This window comes from Coniosporium apollinis (genome assembly GCF_000281105.1).
Source record: "Coniosporium apollinis CBS 100218 chromosome Unknown supercont1.65, whole genome shotgun sequence".
NCBI classification, from domain to species: Eukaryota; Fungi; Ascomycota; class Dothideomycetes; genus Coniosporium; species Coniosporium apollinis.
The window spans coordinates 13,317-40,470 of NW_006913327.1; the positions used below are offsets into that span (position 1 = coordinate 13,317).

The window sequence follows — 27,154 nt, forward strand, 5'->3', positions numbered from 1 at the left end:
GACAGAGACTCGAAACTTCCGGCCTCCTGTTACGGAGCAGGATTAAACCACTAAGGCTAGGAGAAACCATAGTTACCTTGGAGGGACTGTTGTAGACGCAAGCACGGCCTCCTTTAGCACAAGCACCACATGTGGGCTTTGCTTCATCACATTTCATATGGCGTGCCCGGCACACGACGCTGTCGGTGTTTGATAAGCTAAGTTTGCTAGAGGATCACGTGCCCGGAGTTTGATAGAGTTCATCGTTGATGCTGTAGACTGAGAGTGTCTGGTCACTTGCATATGCCTATCGCGATGTTGCAGGTCATTTCGCCGCAGGCCTCAAGTTGAGCCCTGATGGGTACGCAGCCCAAGTTCACGGTCTCCATGGCTCTCTTGCATGACCAGAATACTCGATCTGCCGCCCGCTCATTGCAAACATTGACGCTTCTTGACACATCGATCTCGCAAGACTACACTTACACGTCTTGGTTGGGATGGGAAGTACTTACCAGCCAGTAGTTGTCCGGAGTCCCCGCCCCCGAGGTTTCCTCCTTGGCGTCGTCCGCCTGGCTGTAGACGGAGCCAAAGCGGACGCCGCTGCTGACGCGCTTGACGTTGATGCTCCCAGCATCGCGTCGGTACAGCCCGCGTCCGCACGCGCATTCGCGCAACGAGACCGGTGGAAGAGACGGGGAAGGGTACGTTCGTGCCGGAAGAGAAGGTGACTCGACGCGAGCGGTGCCTCCAGGCGAGTGCACCAGCCGGATTGCCACGATACGAGTACGGCGAAAAGAGGCCGACCGGAAAGAGAAGCTTCAAGCTGTGGAACCGCGACACTGGGCTTTGGGACGATTCGAGATGTGCAGCGGAGCGGATGACACAGAAACCAACTCAACCCCAGAAACGAAGTCTATGAGGCGCTGGGGACGGGAGCGCCTCAATCCAACTCAACACCCGGAGCGGGAGGGCTCCCGCTTCGGGGCAGCTTTCACGCGACTCATTCGAGTGCCGGCCTTCTTTGCTGCCTTTGCTGCATGGAAGCCTTTCCCCACACTTCGGGATAGCTCGATCCGGGTAATCCACGTGTTGATCGGCCCTGCATCGCCATCTCCATGGTGTTGACCTGCATGAACCCCTCGGCGGGGTATGAGCTCTTCATCGCGCTCAAGAACGAGGAGCTCCGTTCTTCGAAAGATACGAGTTCACTTTCTGCCGCTGTACCACTGGCAGCTAGCTGTTGTGCTGTGTCGTAGCTGAAGTATTGGGCTGTTAACCTAGATGTTGGCAGAGGCTTCATAGGCATTATTGAAACAGTCAATTAGCCACTCCTTGTAGCTCTGGTAATACCACAATGTCGACGAAGCATTTCTTTCCCACGACCGAGGGCGTCGTCGTCCAAGCTCTGGACTCCTTCGTCACCAGGAACCCATTCCTCGGCCTCGACGTGCCCAATAAAGTCGTATGGAACAAGAACCATCCCCCCTCGCAGATATCGATGATATCTGGCGGGGGCGCTGGACATGAGCCGGCGTGGTCAGGATATGTGGGCGACGGCATGCTTGCCGCTGGTGTCAGCGGCGAGGTGTTTGCAAGTCCTGCGACAAAGCAGATTATGGCGGCGGTGAAGAAGGTGCCTTCAGATGTTGGTATAATACTGTGTATCACCAATTATACTGGGGACAACCTACATTTCGGCTTGGCGAAAGAGAAAGCTACAGCTTTGGGCTACAAGGTCGGCGTTTGCCGCATGACGGATGATGTTGCGTTGGGGAGAAAGAAGTCTGAAGGGTTGGGTCGAAGAGGTCTCGCAGCCAATGTCCTCGGTAGGCAGTCATCAGTACCCATTTTGTGAACTTGCCATTACTGATTGGACCGACAGTGCTAAAGATGATGGGCGCTGCCACACATCAGGGATGGACGTTCGAGCAGTGTCTTGAGATTGGAGCTCAGGGCAACGCGCAGATGGTCACCGTTGGTACGAGCCTCGACCATTGTCATATACCCGGGCGAGAGCATCACGAGCATGTCCCTGACAATGCCTGTGTGCTGGGAATGGGTATTCACAATGAACCGGTAGGCATCTATACGAAGTCCCTGAGCGGCAGTTCACTAACGAGCGGTCTTCCAGGGTCTGCAAACACTTTCGCCGATGCCTTCGCCGGAAGAGGTCGTCAAAAAGATGCTGCTCTTCCTGCTTGATCCCAATGATTCCGATCGAGCGTTTGTGCCCTTCGACGGCACTAAAGACAATGTCGTCATGCTCATCGACAACTTTGGCGGACTCTCTACTCTTGAGTTAGAAGCTCTGACAAATATCACAAAAACTCAGCTGGGTAAGAATGAGCCTTGTATATGACCAAAAAAAACTCTCGGCTGACACGAAGTCTAGCCAAGGACTGGAACATCAAACCAGTCCGCATCTATGCTGGCGTATTCGAGACCTCCTTAAACGGACCCGGCTTCTCGATATCCCTCGGGAATCTCACCGGCATGGCCAAGGCACTCGGCCGTGAAGATTCTGACCTCATCCAGCTTCTTGATGCACCGACAACCGCGCCCGCATGGCCGAAGAATGGCTACGCTCATGCACCCAAACCCGATGACGCTGCACCGTCCACAGAGGCCGACGAAGAATCAGATGAAGCATTGGAGAAAGGCCCTCAAGGTCCGCACCCCTGAAATTCACCAATGCCCCTTGTGATCAGGGGTGAGCATACTAATATTTTCCTCAGTCTCGACATCCGACCTCAAGCGCGCCCTTCAGAAAGCATGCGATGCCGTTATCGCCGCCGAACCCGACATAACCAAATACGACATCCAAATGGGCGACGGCGACTGCGGCGAAGCCGTCTCAACAATCTGCAACTCCATCATCTCCAATCTCTCATCCGGTCCCTTCGAAGCCGAGAGCGCCTCCATCTTCGCGCTCCTAAAGCCCATCGGCGAGAGCGTCGAGAACGTGGGCGGCTCCCTCGGCGCGATCCTGAGCATCATGCTCACCGCCTTCTCCAACAGTCTGCGGAAGCTTCATACTAGCGAGGATCTCACGGCTGTGGATGTTGCTGCCGTAGGCAAAGCCCTCGGTCCCGCGCTTAAGAACCTGGAGTCTTATACCCCTGCGCGGAAGGGCGACAGGACGGTTATGGATACGCTGACCCCGTTCGTGGAGCAGCTACAGCGTAAGCCGGATCTGGGCGAAGCGGTGCAAGCGGCTGAGGAGGGCGCGAACAGCACGAAGGGGATGAGGCCGAAGTTTGGGAGGGCGACGTACATTGGGGACAAGGCGGAGGGTGATGATCTGCCGCCGGATCCGGGAGCGGTGGCTGTGGCTGTTTTCTTGAGAGGATTGTTGGAGGGCTGGGAAGGTGGATCATAAGAAGGGGTTCTTTTGGTAGTCGAGGCCTCATAGAAGTTTTGAAGACAACCGCTCAGGGGTGGTATATTTCTGAGTCCTCTCCGTTGTTGTAGTTGCAAGTAAGTCTGTCTTTGCTTGGCTTGAAGAACTGCAACTGCGACATGTGCTAGAATTGTATCGGGCGTTCGCCGGCGATTGATACAAATAACAGCCTCATAATGATGCTGCGTGCCCTGCCCTTCCCTTATACAGGCAAGTTGCTACTGGGGGAGAACATCGTCATCCTACAGTTTACTCTTCCCAAGCTATCTGACTTCAGGCTCCACGTCGTTACGTCGAGTCGTACACAACCCTTCCGATTACGTTACCGCTGCAAAGGCACTTCTAGAGCTTAAATCACTCCGCGCAACAAGCGGGGTGCTTCTTATACCCTCATAGTTCCCTTTGCATCACCTACATCTCGCTTCACAGTCACCGCACTACCGGCCAAACAACACCCCGTTCCGCCACCCCTCACAACCTTATTAGTCATTCCTTAATCTCCTGCTTATGGAATATACCTGTACAACGATACTGTCAGCACAGCTTGCTCTACACAGCAGCCCGCGCCACGGATTCTACTGCTGTCTCCAACTGATATGGCCATAACTCACCAGGTATCTCCGGCATCCACTTCTCCCTATTCTTGCAGAAGAACTCCCCCTTCGGCGGCAGCGCGCCTGGCTCATCCAAGCTGCCCACGCAGATGTAGCGGAACTTGTCCTTCGCCGGCTCCCCGTACTCCAGTATAAAACTCCCACAGTCGTCGCAAAACTCTCGATACAGCTGCGTCCCGCTCCCATTGTCCATTTTGTGTTCCTTGGGCTTCTTCTCCGACGTGTACTTGAAAGCGTCCTTTGCGACTTTGGCGGTCAGGCCGTAGTTGGTGCCGAAGGCCTTCTTGCAGTTCTTGCAGTGGCAGAGCGAGGTGCGTGCGTCGTCGGCGGAGTCGAGCGTGAGGGTGTAGGTTAGGGCGCGGCAGTAGCAGGAGCCTGTGAGCTGCATTGTGTGTGGGGTTGGTGGAGGATGTGCTGTGGATCGATGGAGTAGATTGAGTAGGAGAGAGGTGTGTAGTATTAGATCCCAGGCCCGGCTGAGGGTTAGAGCTGCTTGACATTCGCTGCACGAGGTCGAAGAGTAGACGCGCAGTTGACGTCAGGCGAGATGTGCCCTAAATCGGTAGCGATCGGCGCCAGGGTCCAGTGAGTTCAGTAGGAGAGTTTGCGAGCAAAATAGGGAGGACGATATCTCTGGACGATGGAGGAAATGGGTGTGAAGTGACCTTGTAGGAGCATACGACCTGAATGGACTTTTGCCCGGGAGGGACCGAGCCCGTTGCCCCTGATAATCACAAGGAGCAGGAACTGCAGGCCTGGATGCCAGAGTTGGAAGAAGGACAACAAGGTCTTTTGGGTCGGTAGAAGTAGAGTAGACTTGATACGGTAGCTATACAAGGAAGTGTATCGCTTCAAACCAGTTTTACCGAAAGGGTTGCCAACGCCATCAACTCACAAGTCCATGCATATTGCGTCTTGCCTTATCCCATCTCTACGACCTCAACCCTAGCAGGAAGTTTCCCCCACTCTTCCCACCTTCACCGCCCGCCGCGCCACCAGGCAGGTACGTAACATTCGGGTTATTCGAAAGCAGCTGCGCGACATCCTTCTGCGTCTCAATCCTTCTAATCGCGATCAAACCCTCACCGCTCTTCGCCACCGCCCTACTAATCGTATCCGCAGCCTCAGCCTCGCCCTCCGCCCTGATGACATTCGCCTGGCGCTCCTGCTCCGCCTTCTCGACGATGAAGCGCGCGCGCTCGGCCTCCTGCTGCGCGATCTGCTTCTCCTCGACGGCGCGCGTGAACTCCTTGCCGAAGGTCATGTGCGTGATGCTGACGTCCTCAAGGGCGATGTTGAACTCTTGCGCGCGGCGGAGGAGGTCGGTCCGGATGCGGTTGCTGACGGCTTCACGCTGGGTGATGAGTTCGGCGGCGTCGAACTGGGCGACGATGGCTTTGAGGACTTCGTTGCCGATGGAGGGGAGGACGCGCTCGTCGTAGTCTTGGCCGAGGTTCTGGGGGGAGTGTTAGTTGCTGCGGTGCTGGCTTTACTCGTGGTTCCGCCACCGGAGCTCGAAGCGTCCGGACAGTCTACTGGGAGCAGCAGTAGGATAGAAATCACACACCTGATAGATCTTCGGCAACATCCTAACCTCGGGCCTGTGCAGCACCCTGAGCGTCAAGCTCACCATCTGCAGATCCTTGCTGCCCGTCGTGGTGCTGATGTTTCTCGGCTTCGTCCGCACATCGTAGATAATGGCCTTCTGCAGCCACGGAATCAGAAAGTGGGTGCCCTCGTTTTTGACCTCGTCCCTAACACCGGACAGCCTGTCGAAGATGACGGCCCGCGTGCCACCCCGGACGTCGTAGATGGAGGCCTGGATGAGGGAGAAGCCGACGGCGGCGGGGATCGCCCAGCGGTAGACGGCGTTGAGGGCGTTGGCCATGGTGGTGGTGGTGGTGGTAGGCTGTGAGAGATGTGTGAGGCTTTTCGGGGACGGAGGAGGAGAGGTGTGGTGGTGCTGTTGTTATGGTCGACTGGTGGTGTGCTGGGTCCAAAGTTACAGCTTCATGATGAGCTCGATTGATGCGCACTTTTCGGGCATGGCGTCGAAGGCGAGAGCACGTGATCGGGATGCTGGATCATCGAAGCTTCCCTTTGACTGACGGCCGAGGAACTGCAAACAGAGCGCATCCGTCCACGACTACTCGCCAGCACATCTACACCCTCCAATTGACTACTCAAATCCCCCATTCCTCGTGCAATACAGCCAAAATGGGTGGCGGTGGTGAAAAGATGCCCGGCCAGTGAGTCCTCCCCAAGGCCAAACCCTTTCCCACAGCCGCCACGATAGCTTGCGCTCGCAGCAACTAAACCATCCTGTTTCTGTCAAACAGCCATGCTGACATTGCTCCTCCAGATACATGGGCTGGTGGGGTTCCCTAGGTACCTCTCCCTCCTCCGGCATACCTCCTCCGGGCCTCTATCCTCGCGCCCTTCACGCTCCAGAACGACACCTGTACTTACAAAACCCCCTTCCATACAGGCTCCCCAGCCCAGAAAGGCGTCGTAACCTACGCCGTCTCCCCCAACCGCCAGCGCCCTCTCGCCGGCACGCTCAACGCTGCAATCTTCAACACCTTCCGCCGCACCCGCCAGCAGATCCTGTACTGGGCCCCGCCCATGATCCTCGCGTATAGCGCTATGAACTGGGCTATTGAGCGGTGGGTCATTCCTTTATTTGCTACAAACGACTGAGGGGGGGAGACGAAGGAGAGGACGGGGATTGGGGGCGGAATATCGTGTCCGGCAGTTCTGGGAGGAGTGGACATAGAGAGGGCTATTTTTTAAAGTTGCGAAAGGATGTGGTAGGAAGTGTGCTGACATGCTGCGTACAGGAACGAGTACCTGAACTCCAAGCCAGGCCGTGCTGAAATGGCGGAGGCGGAGGGGGCGGAGTAAGGAAGCTATTGAACAGTTCTGTGTTGATACAAGTGGTGTACTTTCAAGCGAGCAGCTGAGAGTTAGGAGACGTGGTGTAGCTTGCGAGGTCGCATTGCCAATCGATCAACTGTACAAACCTAAACGGCCTCTGACTATACTGGGTAGTCTGGCAGTGACCACACTTCCCGGCAGCTCTCTGCTCCTTGGAAACTATCTGTCGTATAGTGTTTGTGAGCTAACACTACAAGCGGCTCAACGTCAAGCGAACCTCTCGTTGTTTCTAGCGCATAAGCAAGCCGGTGTGGAATCAACGGAACATATCAACCCATTATCAACGCCTCCATTTTCCGCGGATCTCAACCGCCATCCACGACACCCTTTCATCATCTTGAATCCCCAGCTAGTCTCCAGCCCGCTTCACATGCAACGGCTCCACCACTATAGCATCCCCCGCCGGCCTTTCCGCCTCCGTACTCCTTGGGCTACTGCTCCTCTCCCTCTCCCAAAAGCCCGTCCCACCACCGCCCATAGCCTCCTCGGCCGTCATGTAGGTCGGCCCCGCGCTTCTCGGCGACATATTCGAGTCATCAAAAGAGTAAGGGATCAGGTTGGTAGTCTTGGAATTGTTGGGATTGTACGTCGCGTCGTTGATCATCGAGGCGGAGGAGTGGGGGTGGCGTAATGGTTTTGAGAAGTTGTTGCTCCGCGGTGGTAGGGGGAAGTCGAGGGCTTGCGTAGTTCGTGGTGACGGTTCGGCTGGCAGTTCAGCGTGGCAGGGTGCAGAAGCGTGCTGGACTTTTATGGCGGGCGTGAGGGACGGTGGATGGAGCGAGTCGGTGTTCGGGAGCGGCTGCGCACTGCCGGATGGCTGCGTGAATTGATCCTGAGCCACCATCGGTGAGACCTGCTGGCTGTGAACGGGGGTTGAGTCCAACTCAGGGCTTGCAGGATGTCTGTTCAGCGAGCTTGGTGACCAGGGGCCCTGTTTCAATTCAGAAGATTCAAGCTCGCTGGGTCCGCCCTCAGACCCATTGGATCCTGGGACTAGTGGCGTGCAGCCAGGCGTCGACTTCTCATCACTGCTTGAGTCCTGAGAGCTCTTGCGTTCCCCTCGTTTGTAGAAGAGAAAGTACCAGGCCGAGAGCACGGCGAATGCGAGCCCGGCGGCTCCTGCGACGGCTATCCCTGTTACCGCACCTGCCGAGAGACTAGGTCCTTCATCGCTGTCGTCGGATGAAGCTGAGGGGCTTCCAGACGTGCGGGTCGGAGCCGAAAGTGATGAGAGAGAAGTTCCTGTGCTGATGTCAATAGATAAGCCACCACCGGTGGTCATGCCATCAGACGACGTGCTACTACCAGGGCTACCCAAGGCCATTGTAAAATCCGTTACTGTGTTTGATGGAGTCTCCAAGACGCTCTCTATAGCTTCTGGGGCGCTTGAATTAATCGGGTCATCCTGGGGTGTACTCGTTGGAGGCGGAACAGTAACTCTGATTTCAACTGTAGAGGTTGCGACGCGTCTTGAAGAAGGTGGAGCCGTAACTGGCTCGGGGCCTACGGTATCTGTCGATCCAGGCCATGACTCGTCAGGGTAGCGCTCGGGATGGGCGAGGCGGTTCTCATAGCTGATCGTTTCTGTTTTTGCAGTTGGTCCGCAGTACATGATGTACTGGTTCTCCTGGATATTGGTCATTTTGACGCAGTAAGGGAATTCCGTGTTCGAGCTGTTGCAAACGGGCTGTCATTGAGAAGTCCTATTAGGTGCTGAGTGGCCAATACATCCTACCATTGAATGCATCCTCCAGTGTTGATCTCGCAATTTTCGCGTGTAGAGGTTGGATTGTAGTCGATGCAGGTAGTTCGAGCTCTACAGCTTGACCTATGCTCCGGCATCAGTTTCAACCTGCCTAGGAGGTAATTCTACTCACACAGAGCAGCATCCGATAAAGCCATCGAGGCCTGTGTAGCATGTGCCTGTCGCGCAAAGAACTGCAGCCTGACTCAGCACAACCCACCAAGAGCTGATGTCGAAGCGCGGTTCTTACAGTATCCTTCACCACCGTCGCATCTGGTCGTGGAAGCAATAGCTTGGCGCCTGCCCAGCCAGCCGTTCGGCATGCGACCAAACAGCTCTGGCGCATCTGCGGGATCAATATCGTGAAAGGGAAGTCGGGGCGCTGGCGTGATGACATGGCCACTAGTTGCGATGAGGTGGATTGTGATCACGAGAAAGAAGAACTTGAGAGCAGCCATTGTCAGGGTACCACTGGGTGAAAGTGAACGCATACTCGTTGTCGCAGATGTTTCAGGAAGCTTGAATGAAAATCGCCCCAGCGCAATCCGGATGGAAGCGTGTCCGACGAGATGATTTACGTAGATGCATGTAGGGAAGAGGCGGAGTGTAGAAGGGCGAAAGGTGGGATGTTTGGGAAAAGCGATTGGAGGTACTGAAGTGAGGTTGTCCGATTACACACGCTGAGACAGGACGGGAGCCTTGACGACAACCGCTCATCCGGAAAACTGCAGGAACCCGAAGCCACTCAGAGGTTGAAAAGTTCCGCCGAGGGCAAGATGCACTTCATTCACAGGCTGGGCGGATAGATGCAGCGGTCAATTCGAATTCGCTTCGTGCGCGACGTCACGCGTGGCACAATGTCCAGGTCTGCTGAGCAGTTATTTGTGAGCCGCTCGGGATATCTGCTCCAAAAAGGACTGCCGGTGTCTACCACTCCCCGGGGCAAACTGAATTACAATACCTGGAAAAGTTGGGTACCCACGCTTCTCTCATGTCCGTGGCCGTCAAGGTAGGTATATTGCCCGCAAAACGCCTAGTGCCCATACTTGTCAACAATCCAACAGCAAAACTCCTCCCACTCGCGCTTGAAGATACGGCGAGCTTCATCCTTCTCAGGTTCGCTCAAGCAACTGAAAGTTATACTCCACTCCGCCAGCTGCCGCCAGCCATGAACACCCATCGTTGGCCATCCAACCATAACTTGGTAGAACTCATGCGATAGCGAGGAGCTGTTGCGGGAATCGCCCCTAAGTTAGCTCATCTCAGCCATGGTGCAGGCACATGGTTGAGGGCGGACGTACCTGAAAAGTGAAGGGTTGTCACTATTGACAGTGCATGGAATACCTGCCGCGAGTAGCTGTGGAAACGTGTGCTCTTTGACGTTTCGACATAGGTGCAAGAGCTCATTGGAAATGGGGCAAAGCTCAATGCAGATCGGCTTCTCCCTGAACTTCTCCATCAGCAGCGGATGTCTCGGTAGGGAATAGCCGTGGCCGATTCGCTTAGCGTTCAATAAGACCGAGTCGTATAAGTTGGAATTCTGAGGCTCCTTAGAGCCACCGGTGTCTAGCAGTGTCTCGCCGGCGTGAAACATGAACGGTATCTCGATATTCAAGGATTTGCAGGTCTCGACGAAAGCTAGAAGCTCGTCCCTGTAGAAACCTATGTGGTTTGGCCGGTCTTCAGCGCCAACAAGGTCAAAACCTAGGATAGGTAAGCAATGCGATCTGTGATTTGAACCCGAGTGATCGCAGAGATCGCATAAGAGGCGCATGACATACCACAAATGAGCTCCGGATATTTTAGCTTCAACTCGATGCAGTCCTGCATTTCGCTCCGCATCTTCTGCTTAGGGATTGACCGAGGCGTGCAGTAAATTATTTTAACGCCGAAGGGGAATTTATCCAGCTCGTTTTTATTCTTCAACTCCTGCTTCTTCTTTTCGACCTCTTCAAGGATCATGTCCATTTGCGCTCGGAGGTCATACCTTTGCTGGCCGTCCACACTCGGTATAAATTTGTCCATCAGCATAGGGCGCAACTCGGCATACATCACCCGTTCGCGAATCATGCTGTCGATGGCCAGTCCTATATAGCGGCGGTAGGCTTCGTCATAATTAAGAAGGCCTTTGAAAGCGCGAGTCGCCTGATTGAACCGTGCCCAGATACTGGATGAGAGTCAATTCAAACCTGTAAAACAGTTGCTACATGGGATACACACCCATTCACCGTCTGCTTCATGCCGTACACCTCTTCCTCCTGCAAGACCATCTTCTCTTTTACCCATGCTTCGGCATTTAGTTCACTGCGCGTCCGGGGAAATTCTTCGCAGAAGGTCTTCCAATTCATCCAGGGCCGGCTTCCCGGTGCCTTAAATTCCGGATTGTAGTCGCTAGAAAAGATGTCCGAAGTAGGAGTGTCTGCAGGCATTACGTTGAAAACGATCTCTGTCACATCATAGTCTTCAGGATTCACGAGAGCCTGTGTACTTCTGATGAACATCGTGTCTGGCAAATACCGCGCCCACTCAATGAGCCCCTCGGGCTGCAACTCAGCGTTGAAGTGAAGGTGCAGATGGCAACCCTTTGGCATTCGTTGGGCAATTCTGAAGAGTTGGCTCTTCTCGATGCGCTCCTTGTTCGTTAGGAATTGGCCGCCCATGTCGAGTGTCTCCGGTCCTGGAATCGCCTCGCTGGCTTTGTTTCCAAAGAGATTGTCGCGCTCATCTTCTCGGACCTCCCAGACGAGCTGGTCTGCTCTATTCTCAGCTTCTGAAGCGCTCTCACGTGCAGCGCGATCCCAAGCGGAGTCCCTTTCCTCCTGCAGTAGGAACTCTTTTCGCTCAGCGTAGATCTGCTGCTGCGCAGTGCCCTGAAGGTGCTGTGTAAAGGCCTCGTCTAGGTTAGGCGGTTGCGCATCAGTAGAGCCCATCGTCTTCTCCCCAGTGAGGGGGTTTGGGGTCACGCTTCGTTTGCGCTTACGAGCAGTTTCGCCGACCGTCAGTCTTTGCATGGCAGAGTCGTGGGATGGTTCTTTGTTGGAACTCTCTGCGCGACTGAGTTTGCGGTTTGCTCTGGCGCATTGTTAGTGAGCTGCTCTGGCTTTATGCGCGGGTCCGCATCCAGCGAACAGTCCATTCATGGTGATCTGCGCATCCTACACCTCTCGGTTGTGATTCACTTCGGTAGCGCGCAATGGTTAACGGATCTCTTTACCTTGCTAGCCAACCCCCTAACGGCAAATTCGAGATCCAACTCTTGTTCCCGGTTCTCGACGAAGGCGGGTCAACGTCCGTCGGCATGCTTAATCCGATCGTGAAACGCAAAGTGAAAGCAGTCACCGGTGCGGCGGACCACACTTCGGGTTTGGTATCGGTCTATGCAGCCTTGAGCGCATGAGACGTACTTCCACTGGACTCTTAAAGGACGACTTCCGGACCGCGGTCAAGGCGAGGCTAGGTATGCTCTGCCACGATCAGGTGACTTCTCAGAGCCGCTACAGATATGGCCTCAAGCCAAGCGCTTAGAACACCGTTGTTTGCAAGCGACTAGGTGTGAAGAGAGGGCACCACCACAGATTAGCCTCGTTCGAGTGGAGCGGTCTACCTAGGTACAGTTGCTGTCAGAATCAACTACTTTGCAAGGCTGTGGCTGCGCCCCAATGATAGGCACCGGCAACATTCAGGTGCGCTCCTCATCAGAGGAAGACGGTGACTTTGTAGTGGATACAGCGAAACAAGCTGGAGCATCCAGCAAATACAACGCGACACCTCCCGCGGATTGCTGAGGGCATTTGCTTCGAGGGGGTTTACGCTGTCGCGTGCGATCCAATGTTTGCGCAGGCGATACAGAGGACCAAGGAGATTGCGACAAACCTTCGCATTCAGTATCCCACGGAAATCCAGCGTCTTATGGCATAAAACAACGAGGCAGACGATACAAGGGAGCCTAGTGTTGACAATCGGTCTCCGGAATGCCACGCCAGGAACGTCTGTCAAAGGAAGCGAGACTCTGGGAGTCGCAGCGACAATCGGCGCAAAGCAGCGGAGGTTGACATGCACCGTCGTGCTGATACTCAGGACATGTCCGCACTCACTGCCATGACGGAGCACCAGGCAGCAAGATGTAGATAGTTACCGTATGCGCCGCGATGGGGGTGAAGAGGGCAGTGCAAAGCTTGCCCTAGGTAGAATACGAGGCTGATGCATCCGGCCCACCGCCAATCGAGCTCCTCTCTCAGCCGCAACAGCTTGCACCCGCCGTGCGGCTGAGCACATAGCCCCGAAACTCTCACTGCGGACGCAGGCCTCCATGCTCTCTGGATCCTGCTCCAGCATGGCCGCTGATGCATTGCGGCTCTGTATTCCTCCAGAGTATATCTTTTGTCCGCTGCTATTGCTCTCAAGCTTCGTTATCGTTCATCTGTCATAGCCTGCGGACCTTTGTTGGATTGAACAGCGTTTCGTATGGAAAAAACCTCATTGTGCATCATCCTTAGCAAGACACCATGAGGCTACGGTTCCTGAACCGCTTCGAGGATCTTCAGCTTGACATAGTTGGTTTCCTCGCTATTCTAGGCGAGGGTTCAGTTCTAGCAAACGCCCAAGTCTCCACACTCTCCAAATGGGTCTACGTCCCTCGACTTCTACCGGCTCCGCAAGCCCTGCTACGACCCAACAGACCGTCCAAACTAGAGCCAACACCCGGCCGTGTAACTGCGGTATGGGCTGGAAACAATAGAAACTATGTCAATCACATAGGCAATATCCTTGTGTACGTTGTCTGGACGTGTCGATAGCCCAGTTCAGCGGACTGACCCAAACACCAGTGATTGCGAGAGTATGGACGACTTTTCTGTACGGTGTGTGGAGATAGAACGGGACGACAGCAGGCCTTCCGTCAAGGCCAAAACTCTCGCCCCTCTGACTGGACTCGTGGTCCTCGGGGCTATATTGGCGGTTGTCCTCTTAGTCCTGTCGATCATCCAACGGGATGGCATGGCGCTGGTGGCGACGATAATGCTGTCTTGCCTTTCCACCTTGATTGGTCTGGGAAACAAGTGGGAGCTCTCGCTGCCGAAGCGTACCGTCAAGACTGGCTTGACACCGCCAGGAGACGTCGTCATCAGGTACCCACAGGGCAGCTTCCTCGTCGTCAAGTGCACCGAGGATGTTGCACGCGAGCTCTACTTCGCTCCGGAGAACATCAACTACCTCTTCACCCATCCACCCGCCTACCGACTGATCTCACTGCTCGGCACGCTGATGCTCATGTTCGGAGTCATCACACTCGCCAACGCTACACTCGAGCTCCAAATTGGCTTTGCGGCAGCCTATATGTTCCTCAACGCGGCCTATTGGATCGTCGCCGCGCTGCCTCCAAAAGTGCACTGGGACACATCATGCTTCAAGGTAAAGCGTCAACGACTCGAGACCAGCGAGATGGACAAGCGTTTTACGGACTGCAATGACACCTTCACGAAAGCCCTCTGGAAAGTCATGGTAATCACGAAGGACATTAATTGGGCGAAACGCGGCGATGCTGCACCTGACACGGCAGCCTGGGATCAGTGGCTGCGGGACGCCGCCGAGAAGGCTAAGACAGCCGGGTCAGAGTACGACGAACATACTGATGCGTTGGTATGGATAGTGCCAGAATGGGATGCACAGGAGGCTTTGGCAAAGCTCATAGATGAAACGATGTCTGGGGACAATAGCAAGGATGCATAGCGCATTTCACTAATTCCTGAACTCGGTTTCCCCTTATAACGCAGCGGGAGTCTCAGATTGGAGTTGTTTGTTTTTGTCTATATGCATGGTTTGGCGTACAAAATCATCTTGCGTAGCGTCTTGCCCCTTTCGGCAGCTGTATTATGGGTTGCGACGAGGGATCGATCCGATTCTCTGATGATGCGGGCGTTGACAGTCGAAATGAACAGATCACACATGAACTTCGATACCCTCTTTAAGATCCGATGATCCATCTCGTGCTCTATAATGTATTCCGACCCTTCTACACCTCGGTAGACCATAGTTCCTAAGCCTCCGCCACTAGAGAACGCCTCACATAGCGCCCGTGTTTACCAGTTGCGCTACTCACGGTACAGTTATGCTCTGGTAACGTTGCTATCTTGTAACCTCTACAGGCCCGGTCCCGGCACGCTGCCCTTTCCCAGTGTTTCGTCGTCGCTGCATCCCCATACTTCACCCCTCACCCCTCCACCTTCCCTCCTTCTCCACCTCCCCCTTCACTAACTCCCTCAACCCCCTCACCATACTCCTCTTTGCCCCTTCAACCTCCATGACATCCGGGCTCTCGTCTTGCAACCCACAACACACACCCCGCGCCGCCTCACACGCCTCCTCCCAATCTTCGATCCCGAAATCGCCCTCACTCTCCGCCAGTACAGCCTCACCTCTCCCATCAAACGCAAAAACATGCAAACCCCCCTTCCGTGCCACAGCCTCGAGCTCGCTACCTCCTTCCTCCGGGTCCGGGTCTACGATCACCGCCTCCCCCTTCCCGAATCTCTTCGGCACAGCGACCAGCACGGCGGCTAGGGTTGTGGAGAGGCGGATGGAACCGGCGAGGAGGGTCGCGTACGCAGTGTTGATTAGCGCGGGGAGGACGGGGAGAGAGGAGGCGGATGGGAGAGTGGAGTGAGTGGAGGGGGTCGAGAGGATTTGCAGGGTCAGCTGGATGAGGGTGCGCGGGTAGTCGTGGGTGAGGATTATGTTGCGGAGGAGGGTGGTGAGGACTTGTTCAATGCGGCGTTCTTTGGGGGCTGGTACATGGAGTTAGTTCGTGCTGTATGAAACGGTGGTGGGCTGACGGGTCTGCTGAGCGCGTATAGGGCTTGAAAAGACTATGGGAAGCGTGATATGTAGAGGGGAGAGGGATGACTGACAACCCACGCCAGTGGCCGGCCGGACATTGACTTCTATAGCGGCTTCATCTGGTATCTCGTCGCGCCGCTGGACCTCGATGGGGCCGTTCACTGCGCCGATAATGGTGTAGCCGTTCTGAGAGTGGGTCGCTGAACCGTCAGGGCGACGGAGAGGGTTCAGTGTCGTTTTAGGGGCGGGCATCCTTTACTCGTGTATTAATTGATGGTGGAGCGGATCGTGGAAGAAGCTGCACTGCGAGCTGTCCTGGTGCTGATATTTTCTGTGTTTCCCTGTCACAGCTCCCGACAGATCGTCATACGGCTCGTCCCGCGACGGGACAGATGCCGAGGCTCGCCGAAGCTTCCAAGGTTCCCCGGATCGGACAGCTCCGTACACTCTGGGTCGCGCCCTGTCAACAGCAGCATAGGTAGCTTCCCTCCCACATATTGAAGTGGTAGCTGCACGCTTGTGGTCGCACGAGCAAATGTCGAACTCCAGAGGCGCACAGTCCCCTCAAAAGCGCCTCCTCAAAGAGCTCCAGGAGTACCACTCGGACCCGAACGATGCCTTGCTCGAGCTTGGTCCTATCAGCGACAATGAGCTCATGGAGTGGAGGGCGGTGATGAGGGGTGTCGAGGGGACGGCCTACGAAGGTAAATCTCTCTCCCTCGCCTTTGCAGTCGTTACGGCGCCCATCCAGGCGCGGCACAGAAGCTTGCGCCGCAAGTTTCCAACCACTTGCTAGCTCTCCTCCCTTCTTCAGCCCTTCTCTTGCGTCTCATGGTGTTTCTGCCAAGTGCCGTGCAGCTCACGACGCCACAGGCGGCCTTTGGGCCCTCCACATCACCCTCCCCCCAACTTATCCCCTCCACCCGCCAACAATCCGCTTCACGACGCCCATCTGCCACCCCAACATTCACTTCCAGACCGGCGAGATCTGCCTCGACCTGCTCAAGACGTCCTGGTCGCCCGCCTATACCATCTCCTCGACGCTCACCAGCGTGCACCAGCTGCTCACGTCTGCAGAGCCGGATAGTCCGCTGAACATCGATATCGCGCAGTTGTTCCGGCAGGGGGATATGGTTGGAGCGGAGGGGCTGATTAGGTTCTATGTTGAGAGTGAGCGGTGGAGGGGATGGTGAGGTTATTGAAGCTTAGAGGTGTGCGTGGGGACTGGATATCAAAGGGAGGCGGGCTGTACACATGCAAATGGCAACTTATATGGGGTGCGTTGGCTCATCATACTGGCAGTGGTGCGCTCGGAGTGCTGATTTGGACCAAGACGCAAGGCACAGAGTCATAGGGTCGGTTGTGAGTTGGTATAGGAGAATAGGAGGACGACGGGATTGCTCCAGCGGCGACCGGCGGATTGCATAGTTAAGCTGGACTTGTTGTGGAGCCTTAACCGCGCAGCAGCTTCTTTTTGCAATAAGTACGATAGATTAAGTCCTGAATCATACGAGCCTGTTGGACCGCAAAGATGCAGGACTTGTTGAAGTTGGCAAAAACTCATTTCCGAGAAACCCCCTACTGTCTTCAACAACCTCAAGCCACCACAGTACGGGCGACTGCTAGCCGGGTCGATAGATCCAGCTAAGTAGGTGTCTTGACAGAGTGGGTTTTTTAGTCTAAGCTCATGGCGATTCGAACTTGGGTTGACAGAGTAATACACCATCCCGTGCTCACTTTTGCGTACACAATCAACCATGTTGCCAGCGCCTAATCATCTAGTGGTGACAGTAAACATAATGGCAAAAGCTCACTTCTGAGAAACCCTTAATGCCTTCACACCCGGATCCTTGATAGGCCCCTAGACGGTACCATCTAGGGGACTATCAAAGACCCGGAATAGTATTGACGAAGTAGTGTTTCTGGAAAGCTTATTTGTGGTTCAAATAGATCTCGAACTGACGACGTTCGAAAGTAGTAGAGCTAGCCACACTTAGGTAATGAATCTAACCATGCCACTCAATTGATAGCGGCTAAAGCGAGGCTGTATAGTGTATCAAATGACGAAGGAGTGCACTCCAAATAGACAGAAGTGCATAAATAAAGCTATTGCATCAGGCAGCAGCTAATAGCCTGTGTTTCTTCAACTAAACAACCTATTTATCTTATGCCCTTACAACACGCCGTTCAGTGGATGCTAGGAGAATGTTGCAGCGGTAACCGGCAGCTAAGGAAGAATGCACTTAATATCAAGGTGAACCCTGAAATTGCAGCCCATATACAATAGAAACCAGTCCAGACTCGGTTGCCTTACCTAACAAATCGTACCATTTCAGGCGTAAAGAAACGGATACGAATTAAGAAACACATGAAGCGCCTAAGTAGGATTCTTTGCCGAATTCCTTTATCCGAAAGATGACTGGAGGTTGGACAATCGGCAGCGGACGCCAGGGATTAAGACCAAAAATAATTGATGGAATATAGGCATATTACAACTGCTGCTAAAGGAAGGGGTGCTTTCCCTGCATTCTCAAAAGCTACTCCGGTCCTTTCATGTTGTTGACGGTTCAAGGTGACGATAGTAATTATCGGGCAAACTATATAGACCGTTCAGCACGCGGTAGGAGGTTGGTTTGGCTTATCCTATCAGGGAGTACTTCTGGGGAACCATTGAAGTTTGCTACCGAAAATAACCGCTTGCTGGGCTCAGTGACAGTAAGGAGCCTGCAGTTGCTGCCAACTCAAGTCTTAGGTCTGCTGCTTATAGCTAGGTAGGTACCTGTGGTAGGCTATCTTGTATCGAGCCCTTTTTCCTTCGCTTGGTTGTAACGGTATTACACTCGCTGATAGAGTATAAGTGATTTCGTGGTCCATCTTGGAATTCTCCGAATCCACGTGACTTTAGGACTTATGCCCGTTCAATGTTACTTTGTCAACCTCCCACAGGGGACGATCACTATCAGCATGTCGGAAGGGTAGACATGGACCGGACCGCTAACCAAAGCCATGGACATCCCCAATCCCCGCCGTATCCTCGCCGTCGGCGCATCCGATTCAGGCGTCGTTCAGCTCCTCAAAGACCTCACAGGTTCTGCGCCCAAGCAAGTCGATGACAGCGTCGCCGGTCTCTCGCATAACCTGCGGCTCGAGACGTCCTACTACACTGCCGACATCCCCATCTGGATCGACGATATCTCCAACACCCAAGATTGGCGAACCGAGTTCATGAAGCCTGAGGCCAGAGAGGTCGTCAACGTTGTAGGAGCTTGGATATACTGCTTTCGCAAGCCAGTTCACGAGGAAGACACGGAGGGTATCAAGGCTAGTATGTTAGCTATTCAGGAGGTGGTAGAGAGGGCTTGCGGGTATGGCTGGGATGGGATATCTATGGCTGTTGCGATGCCGCAGAGCATAACGCCGCATCTGGAGAAGAGCGCAGAGGACTGGGAGGACTTGTGTCGCGATTTCGGGTTCGAGTATGTTGATGCCGAGGCAAAGGGGAAGAACGAGTTTGGAGGTGTGTAATAAGAAGCGTCGGCTTCCGCTGTTGATTCACGAAAAATGCTGACTTGGGCAGAATCTATGGGTGTGGCTCGTATCAGAGAAGCCCTCGAAGCGAACGACTGGGCCGCGGACGACCTGGACGCTGACGCCTCAGAAGGTCTGGATGATGAGGAAGCTTTCGCAGACACCTTCGCCGCAGAGGGGGCGGAGATGGGCAGGGAGTTCATGGGGCTAAAGACTGCCATTAACGGGGGCGATAGCGCGACCGATCATCTTGCTGAAGATGACGAGGCACTTCAGGTAGAAGAGATGGAACGCATGATGTCCAGACTGCATTTCATCAAGGGTATGTCTCGCGCTGTTTTATCTAGATCTAAGGCCCTGTTCGCGAGGGTTTCCTTCCGGCTCTTAGTCTAATGGAGCAGCAGATAAGAGTACAGAAATGTCGCAAGCTGAAAGAAGGAGGTTTGCCGCGAAAGCTGTCAGCGACCTAATGAAGAATGCACCATGAGGGGCGTTCTGTATTAGAGCATCGTGAGAAGGCAGAACAACATCTTTATCGAAAGAGGACCAAGCTGCCTCCACTGTGCACCTTGTCGGTACAACCGCAAGCGTGCTGGTGGATACTCCAGTCGATACATGGCCAGCGGTCCCTCTAGCGGCTATATCAAGAGAGTCACCCTTATGAAAGGTGACATCCTTTCGAGCTTGGGCTCTGGTTCAACGGTGCCCGCTCAACGGCGGGTTGCCATCCTGGTTTGCTGCGCATGCATCTACAACAGGGAGATACCTGAGTAGCAAACACTAGGGTTTACTGTCTCTCAATCTCTGCGGGTTTCTGTGCAAGGAAGACACAAGTTTGCATCCAGCAACAGCCAAGCTGGATAAAGAGATGTGATCTGGACTTCCCGGATCAAGCCATTTGGTCACCAGTTGTGTATGGGGTTCCAGGTGTGAAGCGTTCAATTCTTTCACGTCCAGCTCACTAGAATGTTCGGTGATTCCAGGTGAACAACGATCGGCCACACTTATAAAATCACACCTTCGCCGCTGAGAGCTCTTCCGACCCCCACCCTCTTTCGACACGTTAAAAAGATCCTCCGCAGCTATTACATTTTGCTATCACCTACCTCAAATCGGCGATCAACATCATGACTGACTCGCAACTGCTATTGCTTCAGGCTGGTCAGCATCTCATTCTGCCGGGCAGCCTCCACGAAGCAGAAGCACATCAATTCATTAGTAAGCTGATCTGGAGCACCACTACGTAGAGGACAAGACACTGATGCGTAGAAGCTCATGCAAGCGTGCTTTTTAACGCCGAGTTGTCTGAGATTAGGCTCGTTTTCGGACAGGACCCCCTGCTTGCCCTAGCATCCAACGGTTATTACGCCGCCCTTGTTCGAAACTCGAAAAATTCTGTTGAACCCGCGAATGGGTCCATGGAAATCCTAATACGGGGCAGCGGAAGGACAGGTAAGGAGCTAGCGGAGACCAAGCGAGCGGCGATTCGGCAGTTGGCAATGGATATGGAACATGAGGTTGTGAAGATCCTCAAAGAGAAAGATGAAGCGAAAGAGGGACGCAAGCGGCAGAGGCAAACCGGATGAGTCAACAGGTCTAAGCAGCTTGTCATAACTTTGGGCGGCTACTGTGTTAAATGCGCGAGACTGTCTACTGCGGCGATGTCGGCGTCCCGAAACCGCATCGAACAGGGAAGAGTGACTGTTTCCCTTGTGCGTCCAACATCTTTCGGGAATATTAGGATAGTGTGCCTGAGCGAAGTGCGACATCGGAGTTTTGCGTCGACTATGAGTGAGCGGGATTCTCTGAGCCCTGGGCCTCTATTCCATTGTTGATCTGCCGCCTGAAACGGATCTGTCAGCTTACGAATCTGAAAGACCTCTCGATAGCAGTCGCCAGAAATCCTTTCAGCTCATATCTCTTCAATTTTGCATGAAATCCCTTTGAAGATTAGATGATAGCCTAGACTGTGACGATAGTCCACTGTATCTCCTTGCTAATTATGATAATCCATTTGCTTCTACTTTACTAGAGAAGTCGCTTCACCATAGACGAATAATAGGATATCGACTGAGTAACGGAGACTAAGTGGAGGATGCGACCCAATGCGATCAGGGTTTGACTCGCACAGGCTCAAGATTGCCTCTCCGCTCTATAGTCAAACTCTGTGCATCGCGTTCCTACATTACATGTCGGACGGGAGGGCTTGAAGCGAGTTTCACACTACTTCGCACACTGCTATGCTAGAGCAACTTTGCACTGTGATAAATCGACTGTGAGTGATGAAACGAAGCCCCTCTTGCAACGATCAGAATGACCGACGTAATCCGTTTGCGAAGGCTATACGCAGCCCCGGTTTGGAAGCATTGCGGTTATTCGCATCCTTTTCATTACATCTTTCGACCCGCCTTGGGCGAAGAGCTACCTCTTAACTTCGTTTTCGCCGCTGACACCTCTTCCGAAAGATATCATCTACCTCAGCACCTCCAAAGTCGACACCTTTGAAGAAACACTGTTCAGTGAGGGCCGCTTTGGTCATGGCCACCTCACTGTCACCATTCCTAGCAGCCAGTCAACATCTCCTTCCACCCGGCGTTTTTGGCAAGAAACAGGCGCACGCATTCCTTAGTAGGTTGGACAAAAGCTTCATATCGACAACCATCGAGATGCTAACTCGTCTGAAGCTAATGCAACGGCTCTATTCGATGTCGAACTGTCAGAGATCAATGCTCGTCTTCGGCAATGACATGGGTACTTTCGCCGCTCTTGTCCGCCACCCCAAAGGTCGAACCGCATCTCCAAAACCAGACCTCGAGGTGTTGATGAAGGGCTATATCTGCCGTGCCAGGCGTGGTGAGGACAGCGAGGAGACTGCCATGCGGGCACTGGCAACCCAAATGCAAGGAGCAGTTTGCCGTATGATCGCTGAGGCAGAGGAGAAAGCAAAGAAGTCTCGTGAACCAGTGGCTAGTGAACGTAGCACTGGCGAATCAACTGAATCGCTTTTTGTGCAGTAGTGAGTAGGGGACCTATTCAACGCTATGAGTACATATCGATTCGGTGGATAGGATTGGCTCAGCCATGGAGGGCTGGAGTGAAAAGCGGGTTGAAGGTACACCATTGCGCTTTGCTCGCTTGGCATTGAGAAGAAGACAGTCCGTGGACAGGACTTTAATGGATTATGCAAAGGCTCCCCCCTCGTTCCAGTGGCTCAAAACGAAGGCTCCGCGCAGTGGACAGACATGTGGATAGTTGAGATACAGTTGAAATCAAGCTTTCCGTAGTGCTGTCGAGTGGCTTGCGCTAAGATTAGCTCTTACTTGTTTCGTCTTAGCCTGAACCAGCTCTCCATTTCCAAAAATATAAGTGAAGTATAGAAAAACTACAACATGCCAATCCGATAGCACTTCGTCCACAACACCGCCAAAATGCCGCCGAAGGGGAGCGGAAGAGGCGGCTCGCGAGGCCGACCCAGGGGTAGAGGCAGGGGAAGAGGGGGAGCAACCTCTTCAGTCGAGCAAGAGCCGCCGATAGCAGAAGCACCTGAGCCAATCCAAGGCCCACCATCACAGGGCTCCGAAAAGCCTGCAGTCCCGACGCCCGTAAATTCAGAGCTAGTTCCCACGCCTACTGCGACGCAGAGTGCTCCTCCACAATCAGATGTCCCCTCCACAGCAGAAGCCGCGGCAGCTGCCCCGCCCTCAGATTCTCCTGCAGCAACACCTACCGATTCTGGTAAAAGTAGCGGTCCATCGAGGAAACGCACTACCGCTCCTGCAGTCCGGGGTACCAGAGGACGTTTGAAAGTTCCCCCGAACACAATTCGACGCAGCAAAGAGGAAAGAGATGCGGCTGAGCAGGCAGAGGCCGCGCGCAAGCGGGAAAGGCTCGCGGAGCTCCAAGCGAAGGCCGATGCTGCGGAGGCAGCCAGGAGGCGCGATTTCAGAGGGCGAGGACGCGGCGGTGGCAGTTCGAGGGGTAGGGGTGGATTCATGAGTGCGGAAACTTTTAGCGGGCCGTTTAGCGGTGGGATGGTTTCTGCTGGTAAGCTCTGCTGCAGATGGAGAGAGTGCTGTGGGAGGGTTGATGCTGATGGACCGTGCAGATACAAGCAGAAGTGCCCAGCGCGGTCACGAACGTGGATGGGATCGTGAGGGCTACTCTCGAACAGACGGTCAGCGCTTCTTCGGCCAACGGCAACATCAGATCAAGAAGGAGCCTAGAGTCAAGGATGAGAATCTCGAGGGACAGCTTGGCATCAAGTCTGAGTACGAGGATGGCGGATACATATCATCCGATCCTGAAGAAGCAATCGAAGGCCCACGTATGGACGTCGACTATATCAACCTCGTCAGCAGCGATGAAGACGAAGAAGGCGAAGGAGGAGGCCCATCTGCTGGGAAGGCAAGAGAGCGCACCTACTCGCCGGTGTCTGGCCTTCCGCCGATCCGATTAGCCCGTGCTCCGCACAAAGAACGTCGCGTCGGCATCAACACAGACGCTACGACAGCCACCTCTGGTGAGATCAACGCACGCACTATGGAAGGTGCAGCCGATACCTCAGTTGAGGCAGCTGCCAGGTCCGCCGTGAGGAAGGGTAAAGCTCGGGCCAAAGACGTCGAGATCGTCTCTGAAACCCGGACCTGGAAGGGTGTGTATCAAGACGAGGATGCGTCCACTGTGGCGGACGGTATCAGGATAAAGGACGAACCAACCGATGAACCCATGGCTATCACTGTGCCGGAAGACGTGGCTGTCGGCAGGGGCAACTCTACACAAAATGAGCCCCTCAAGGAGCCGCCTTCCTCCCCGGAACAGAGCAAGAAGAAGATTCCTAAGCGCCGGAAATCCTCTTTTCAAGACCGTAAACCTGTCCTTCAGACAGATGAAGAGCGCGCTGAGTGGAAGAGGCATGAGACTGATCTCCAGATCCTGGCGGAAGAGCTTGGAAACATTGGGATCCGTCCGACACCCGCCGCTTCCAGTTCCTCTGCTCCTGTGGCAGGGACACAGGACGCACAAGACGCCGAAGGCGACACCGCCATGGTTAATGCCGACCAGCCGGCCGCCGAGGGAGAGGCCGAAGCGGCCACCGCCCCCGACAAACGCGCAGACCGCGTCTACCTGTTTCAACTGCCTCCCATCGTCCCCGATCTTCAGCCTGCACCCTCTTCCAGCGTTAAAAAGGAGCCGCAATCCCCCACCCTTACACGAGACAACGCCATGGATATCGATGCGCCTCCCAATGGCTCCACTGCAGTGCCCAATACCCAAGCACCCACCACAGCAGGCGCCAGCACAGAAGCCAACCCTGTTAAGATAGAAGATAGCCCCCTCGACTTCTCAAACCCGATGGGTCCCTCTCTCAAGCCCGGTCTAGCGGGCAAGCTACGCATCCACCGCTCCGGCCGCGCGACGTTGGATTGGGGCGGCACTTCACTGGAACTGTCAATGGGGACGGATGTGAAGTTCCTGCAGGATGTTGTTGTCACGAGATTAGACGATGAGAAAGAACGGGTGGGAAGAGAGGGTGGGGAGTCATGGGGACTGGGGCAGGTGAGGGGCAAGTTTGTGGTTACGCCTGACTGGGCGGAGATCGTAGGCTGATCTAGATACGGGAAACGGTTTTGATGGGGACACTCTCACGGATGAGGATATCCAAGCGGCATTGCTCGGCGTTTCAGTGGATGTGAGCATTTATCTGGCGTATTGATCTTGCGGACTTTCCAAGCCTAAGGTAGCTTCCTCAAGATAGCCAATCAAGACTTGAGGCTATCACACCACCAGAATTAAATCAAGGCCGCCGTAACGAAGCCGGAGGATCTATGTAGCTACGCCTAATTGCTGCTCCGGCATACAAGTGCTTTCTGCAATTTGGATCTTGGATGAGATGGAACAATTGTCGCCCCGCCAATGGCTCCGTGCACAAGCCGTTTCGCGGTCTCGCGCTACCGCCATCCCTGCCGCCAGCCTCAGGCACAGTCCTCCGATCGGTTGTCCATTCCTCTGTCGCTTTTACCACAAACTGCGCCCACAATCGCTGAAACAGACTGACTTCGCGAATTCGCCTAGAGCATGCTGACTGTGAATTGGTCCTGACGCGTCTCTTACACGCCTGTTTCGTGCTAACCCGCTTCGGGGGCGTCCGCGGCTATCAACAAACCCTCAGATTCGGTTCCTGCGATAGACTAGATTCCTCGACGAGTTCGCTCCACTACCCACCAGCTGCTGTCGCCACGGAGACCGGGACAGCCACTTGCGGCACCTCACAGCAGTTATGGATATCCGTCAGAACTACCAGAACTTTCAGCCCTTTCAGCCTCCAGATCCGCTCCCGCAAGATCAGTCAATGCGGGACGATTCTAGCATCAACACCATAACAGCCTCTACCGTCCAAGCCCTCCCCGAAGTCCACACAGCATACACTCCCGAGCCGCCGCATCAATCCTCGCGCCCACATACATCCTACTCCGATACAGGCTTCTCGCGGTCGTACTCCCACGACTCGCAATCGCGGGACCAGTATCATCCCGGTTACACTCAGTTCTCACACTCTCAAACTTCGACGCCAGACGCAGTAACACCTCCACCGCCGCAATACGGCTACAGCCAGAATGGGCATTATGGACAGGGCATGCCGAGCAGACCATCATCTGGGCACACAGGCGGCCCCCAAAGCGGCCACGACCGCTACTCCCACAGCGAAGGCAATGCGCGGTCCTCCGGCTATCAAGAACCAAGTCAGCGATCCTATCAAGCGGCGCCTCCCCAGCCGCAGCCGCAACAACAGTACCAACAGCAGCCGCCCCCACAGCAACAGAAGGAGAACACATCGGTGGTCATAAAAGTAGGCATGGTGGGCGATGCGCAGATCGGCAAAACCAGCCTGATGGTCAAATATGTCGAAGGCTCTTGGGACGAAGACTACATCCAGACGCTGGGCGTGAACTTCATGGAGAAGACCATCAGCATCCGGAACACTGAGATCACATTTTCAATCTGGGATCTGGGCGGTCAGAGGGAGTTTGTCAATATGCTGCCGCTCGTGTGCAACGATGCGGTGGCGATACTGTTTATGTTCGACTTGACAAGGAAGAGCACGCTGAATAGCGTCAAGGAGTGGTATAGACAGGGAAGGGGGTTCAATCGGACGGCGATTCCGGTGCTGGTGGGGACGAAGTATGACTCCTTTGTCGGGCTGCCGCAGGCGGAGCAGGAGGAAATAAGCAACCAGGTTAGTTTGGTGTGCTCGTTCTATTTGGCTGCAGAATTTCCAGCCAACCCAGTACCACAACTCGATTATCAGAACTTGCGTGGCCAGTCTCAAGTGCTGTTTTAGAGTATCGAAGCTAACGAGTGCTTGTTCGTAGGCCAAGCGTTTCGCGAAAGCGATGAAAGCCTCCCTCATATTCAGCAGCACAAGTCACAGCATCAATGTGCAGAAGGTAGCTTCCTACTAGCCTCTAGCCTCTCCTCTTTCCCCATCGCCGTTGATCGCTTCAAAGTGGCTTGCTGACGCTCGACCTAGATCTTCAAAATCGTCCTTTCGAAAGCATTCGACCTTCGCTGCACGATCCCAGAAATTGAGCACGTGGGCGAGCCGTTGCTCCTGTACCAGTCCGTGGGTTAGCTTAAGACGTTCATCCTTCTTCCCTCCTCCGGGTCGGCGTGAGAACCATTGAGTACGCGAGATGGCTGGATGGACGTCTGCGATGTTAAGATGGTTTACACGAGCAACGGCGCTACGATGCGACGCTCTTTCTCTCTTGTACCCTGCATATTTGGGCGACTGGTGCGGTAAACGGATGTGCGCGTACGCTGCTTTTTGACTGGTCTCGGGCAAGGGGAAAGGCGAAGTTGTTGGATTGAGAGCCACATCGCCCTAGGGCTGTAGTGTGTACGCTGAGAGCGCAATCTCAATGACGAGGAGAAGGCTGCGACCAGAAGAGGTATTTTGTTCTCTTCTGGTTCTACACGCAGCGGGGTACACAGCTGAAAGCCTACCCGCGATATACCGACCCCTGCAAATACTTTTATCCGGCTTGCCTGTGTAGGACATGGATCTGATCTGATCAAGACAGGCCGACAGATCCTTCCAGTTGTCACCGGACGAGATTG

The 27,154-nt window shown here is 54.4% G+C and overlaps 13 protein-coding genes across 13 annotated transcripts; 8 read left to right on the top strand and 5 right to left on the bottom strand.

Moving 5' to 3' along the window:
• Positions 1-1,333: 1,333 nt before the first annotated feature.
• W97_08825 (uncharacterized protein) lies at positions 1,334-3,358 on the top strand (the record flags this gene model as incomplete). The annotated part of the gene is made up of 5 exons (XM_007786692.1): positions 1,334-1,805; positions 1,862-2,055; positions 2,111-2,315; positions 2,372-2,647; positions 2,715-3,358. 5 exons carry the CDS (start codon positions 1,334-1,336, stop codon positions 3,356-3,358), a joined length of 1,791 nt encoding a protein of 596 aa, XP_007784882.1.
• A 507-nt stretch (positions 3,359-3,865) lies between these two features.
• On the bottom strand, positions 3,866-4,381 carry W97_08826 (uncharacterized protein; the record flags this gene model as incomplete). Its single annotated transcript, XM_007786693.1, has 2 exons — positions 3,866-3,897; positions 3,991-4,381. 2 exons carry the CDS (start codon positions 4,379-4,381, stop codon positions 3,866-3,868), a joined length of 423 nt encoding a protein of 140 aa, XP_007784883.1.
• A 543-nt stretch (positions 4,382-4,924) lies between these two features.
• W97_08827 (prohibitin-1) lies at positions 4,925-5,881 on the bottom strand (the record flags this gene model as incomplete). Its single annotated transcript, XM_007786694.1, has 2 exons — positions 4,925-5,449; positions 5,561-5,881. 2 exons carry the CDS (start codon positions 5,879-5,881, stop codon positions 4,925-4,927), a joined length of 846 nt encoding a protein of 281 aa, XP_007784884.1.
• A 329-nt stretch (positions 5,882-6,210) lies between these two features.
• Positions 6,211-6,693, top strand: W97_08828 (ubiquinol-cytochrome c reductase subunit 8; the record flags this gene model as incomplete). Its single annotated transcript, XM_007786695.1, has 3 exons — positions 6,211-6,242; positions 6,356-6,381; positions 6,482-6,693. The coding sequence occupies 3 exons, from the start codon at positions 6,211-6,213 to the stop codon at positions 6,691-6,693; spliced, it is 270 nt and encodes an 89-aa protein (XP_007784885.1).
• A 586-nt stretch (positions 6,694-7,279) lies between these two features.
• W97_08829 (uncharacterized protein) lies at positions 7,280-8,572 on the bottom strand (the record flags this gene model as incomplete). Its single annotated transcript, XM_007786696.1, has 1 exon — positions 7,280-8,572. The coding sequence occupies one exon, from the start codon at positions 8,570-8,572 to the stop codon at positions 7,280-7,282; it is 1,293 nt and encodes a 430-aa protein (XP_007784886.1).
• Positions 8,573-9,707: 1,135 nt separating this feature from the next.
• W97_08830 (uncharacterized protein) lies at positions 9,708-11,685 on the bottom strand (the record flags this gene model as incomplete). Its single annotated transcript, XM_007786697.1, has 4 exons — positions 9,708-9,903; positions 9,976-10,378; positions 10,456-10,841; positions 10,895-11,685. 4 exons carry the CDS (start codon positions 11,683-11,685, stop codon positions 9,708-9,710), a joined length of 1,776 nt encoding a protein of 591 aa, XP_007784887.1.
• Positions 11,686-13,179: 1,494 nt separating this feature from the next.
• W97_08831 (uncharacterized protein) lies at positions 13,180-14,401 on the top strand (the record flags this gene model as incomplete). The annotated part of the gene is made up of 2 exons (XM_007786698.1): positions 13,180-13,445; positions 13,501-14,401. 2 exons carry the CDS (start codon positions 13,180-13,182, stop codon positions 14,399-14,401), a joined length of 1,167 nt encoding a protein of 388 aa, XP_007784888.1.
• A 474-nt stretch (positions 14,402-14,875) lies between these two features.
• W97_08832 (uncharacterized protein) lies at positions 14,876-15,760 on the bottom strand (the record flags this gene model as incomplete). Its single annotated transcript, XM_007786699.1, has 2 exons — positions 14,876-15,456; positions 15,580-15,760. 2 exons carry the CDS (start codon positions 15,758-15,760, stop codon positions 14,876-14,878), a joined length of 762 nt encoding a protein of 253 aa, XP_007784889.1.
• Positions 15,761-16,043: 283 nt separating this feature from the next.
• Positions 16,044-16,701, top strand: W97_08833 (uncharacterized protein; the record flags this gene model as incomplete). The annotated part of the gene is made up of 2 exons (XM_007786700.1): positions 16,044-16,212; positions 16,382-16,701. 2 exons carry the CDS (start codon positions 16,044-16,046, stop codon positions 16,699-16,701), a joined length of 489 nt encoding a protein of 162 aa, XP_007784890.1.
• Positions 16,702-18,514: 1,813 nt separating this feature from the next.
• On the top strand, positions 18,515-19,523 carry W97_08834 (uncharacterized protein; the record flags this gene model as incomplete). Its single annotated transcript, XM_007786701.1, has 3 exons — positions 18,515-19,025; positions 19,086-19,358; positions 19,441-19,523. 3 exons carry the CDS (start codon positions 18,515-18,517, stop codon positions 19,521-19,523), a joined length of 867 nt encoding a protein of 288 aa, XP_007784891.1.
• A 640-nt stretch (positions 19,524-20,163) lies between these two features.
• On the top strand, positions 20,164-20,622 carry W97_08835 (uncharacterized protein; the record flags this gene model as incomplete). The annotated part of the gene is made up of 2 exons (XM_007786702.1): positions 20,164-20,254; positions 20,309-20,622. 2 exons carry the CDS (start codon positions 20,164-20,166, stop codon positions 20,620-20,622), a joined length of 405 nt encoding a protein of 134 aa, XP_007784892.1.
• Positions 20,623-22,464: 1,842 nt separating this feature from the next.
• On the top strand, positions 22,465-24,643 carry W97_08836 (uncharacterized protein; the record flags this gene model as incomplete). Its single annotated transcript, XM_007786703.1, has 2 exons — positions 22,465-23,080; positions 23,142-24,643. The coding sequence occupies 2 exons, from the start codon at positions 22,465-22,467 to the stop codon at positions 24,641-24,643; spliced, it is 2,118 nt and encodes a 705-aa protein (XP_007784893.1).
• A 670-nt stretch (positions 24,644-25,313) lies between these two features.
• On the top strand, positions 25,314-26,666 carry W97_08837 (uncharacterized protein; the record flags this gene model as incomplete). Its single annotated transcript, XM_007786704.1, has 3 exons — positions 25,314-26,270; positions 26,407-26,481; positions 26,565-26,666. The coding sequence occupies 3 exons, from the start codon at positions 25,314-25,316 to the stop codon at positions 26,664-26,666; spliced, it is 1,134 nt and encodes a 377-aa protein (XP_007784894.1).
• Positions 26,667-27,154: the final 488 nt, after the last annotated feature.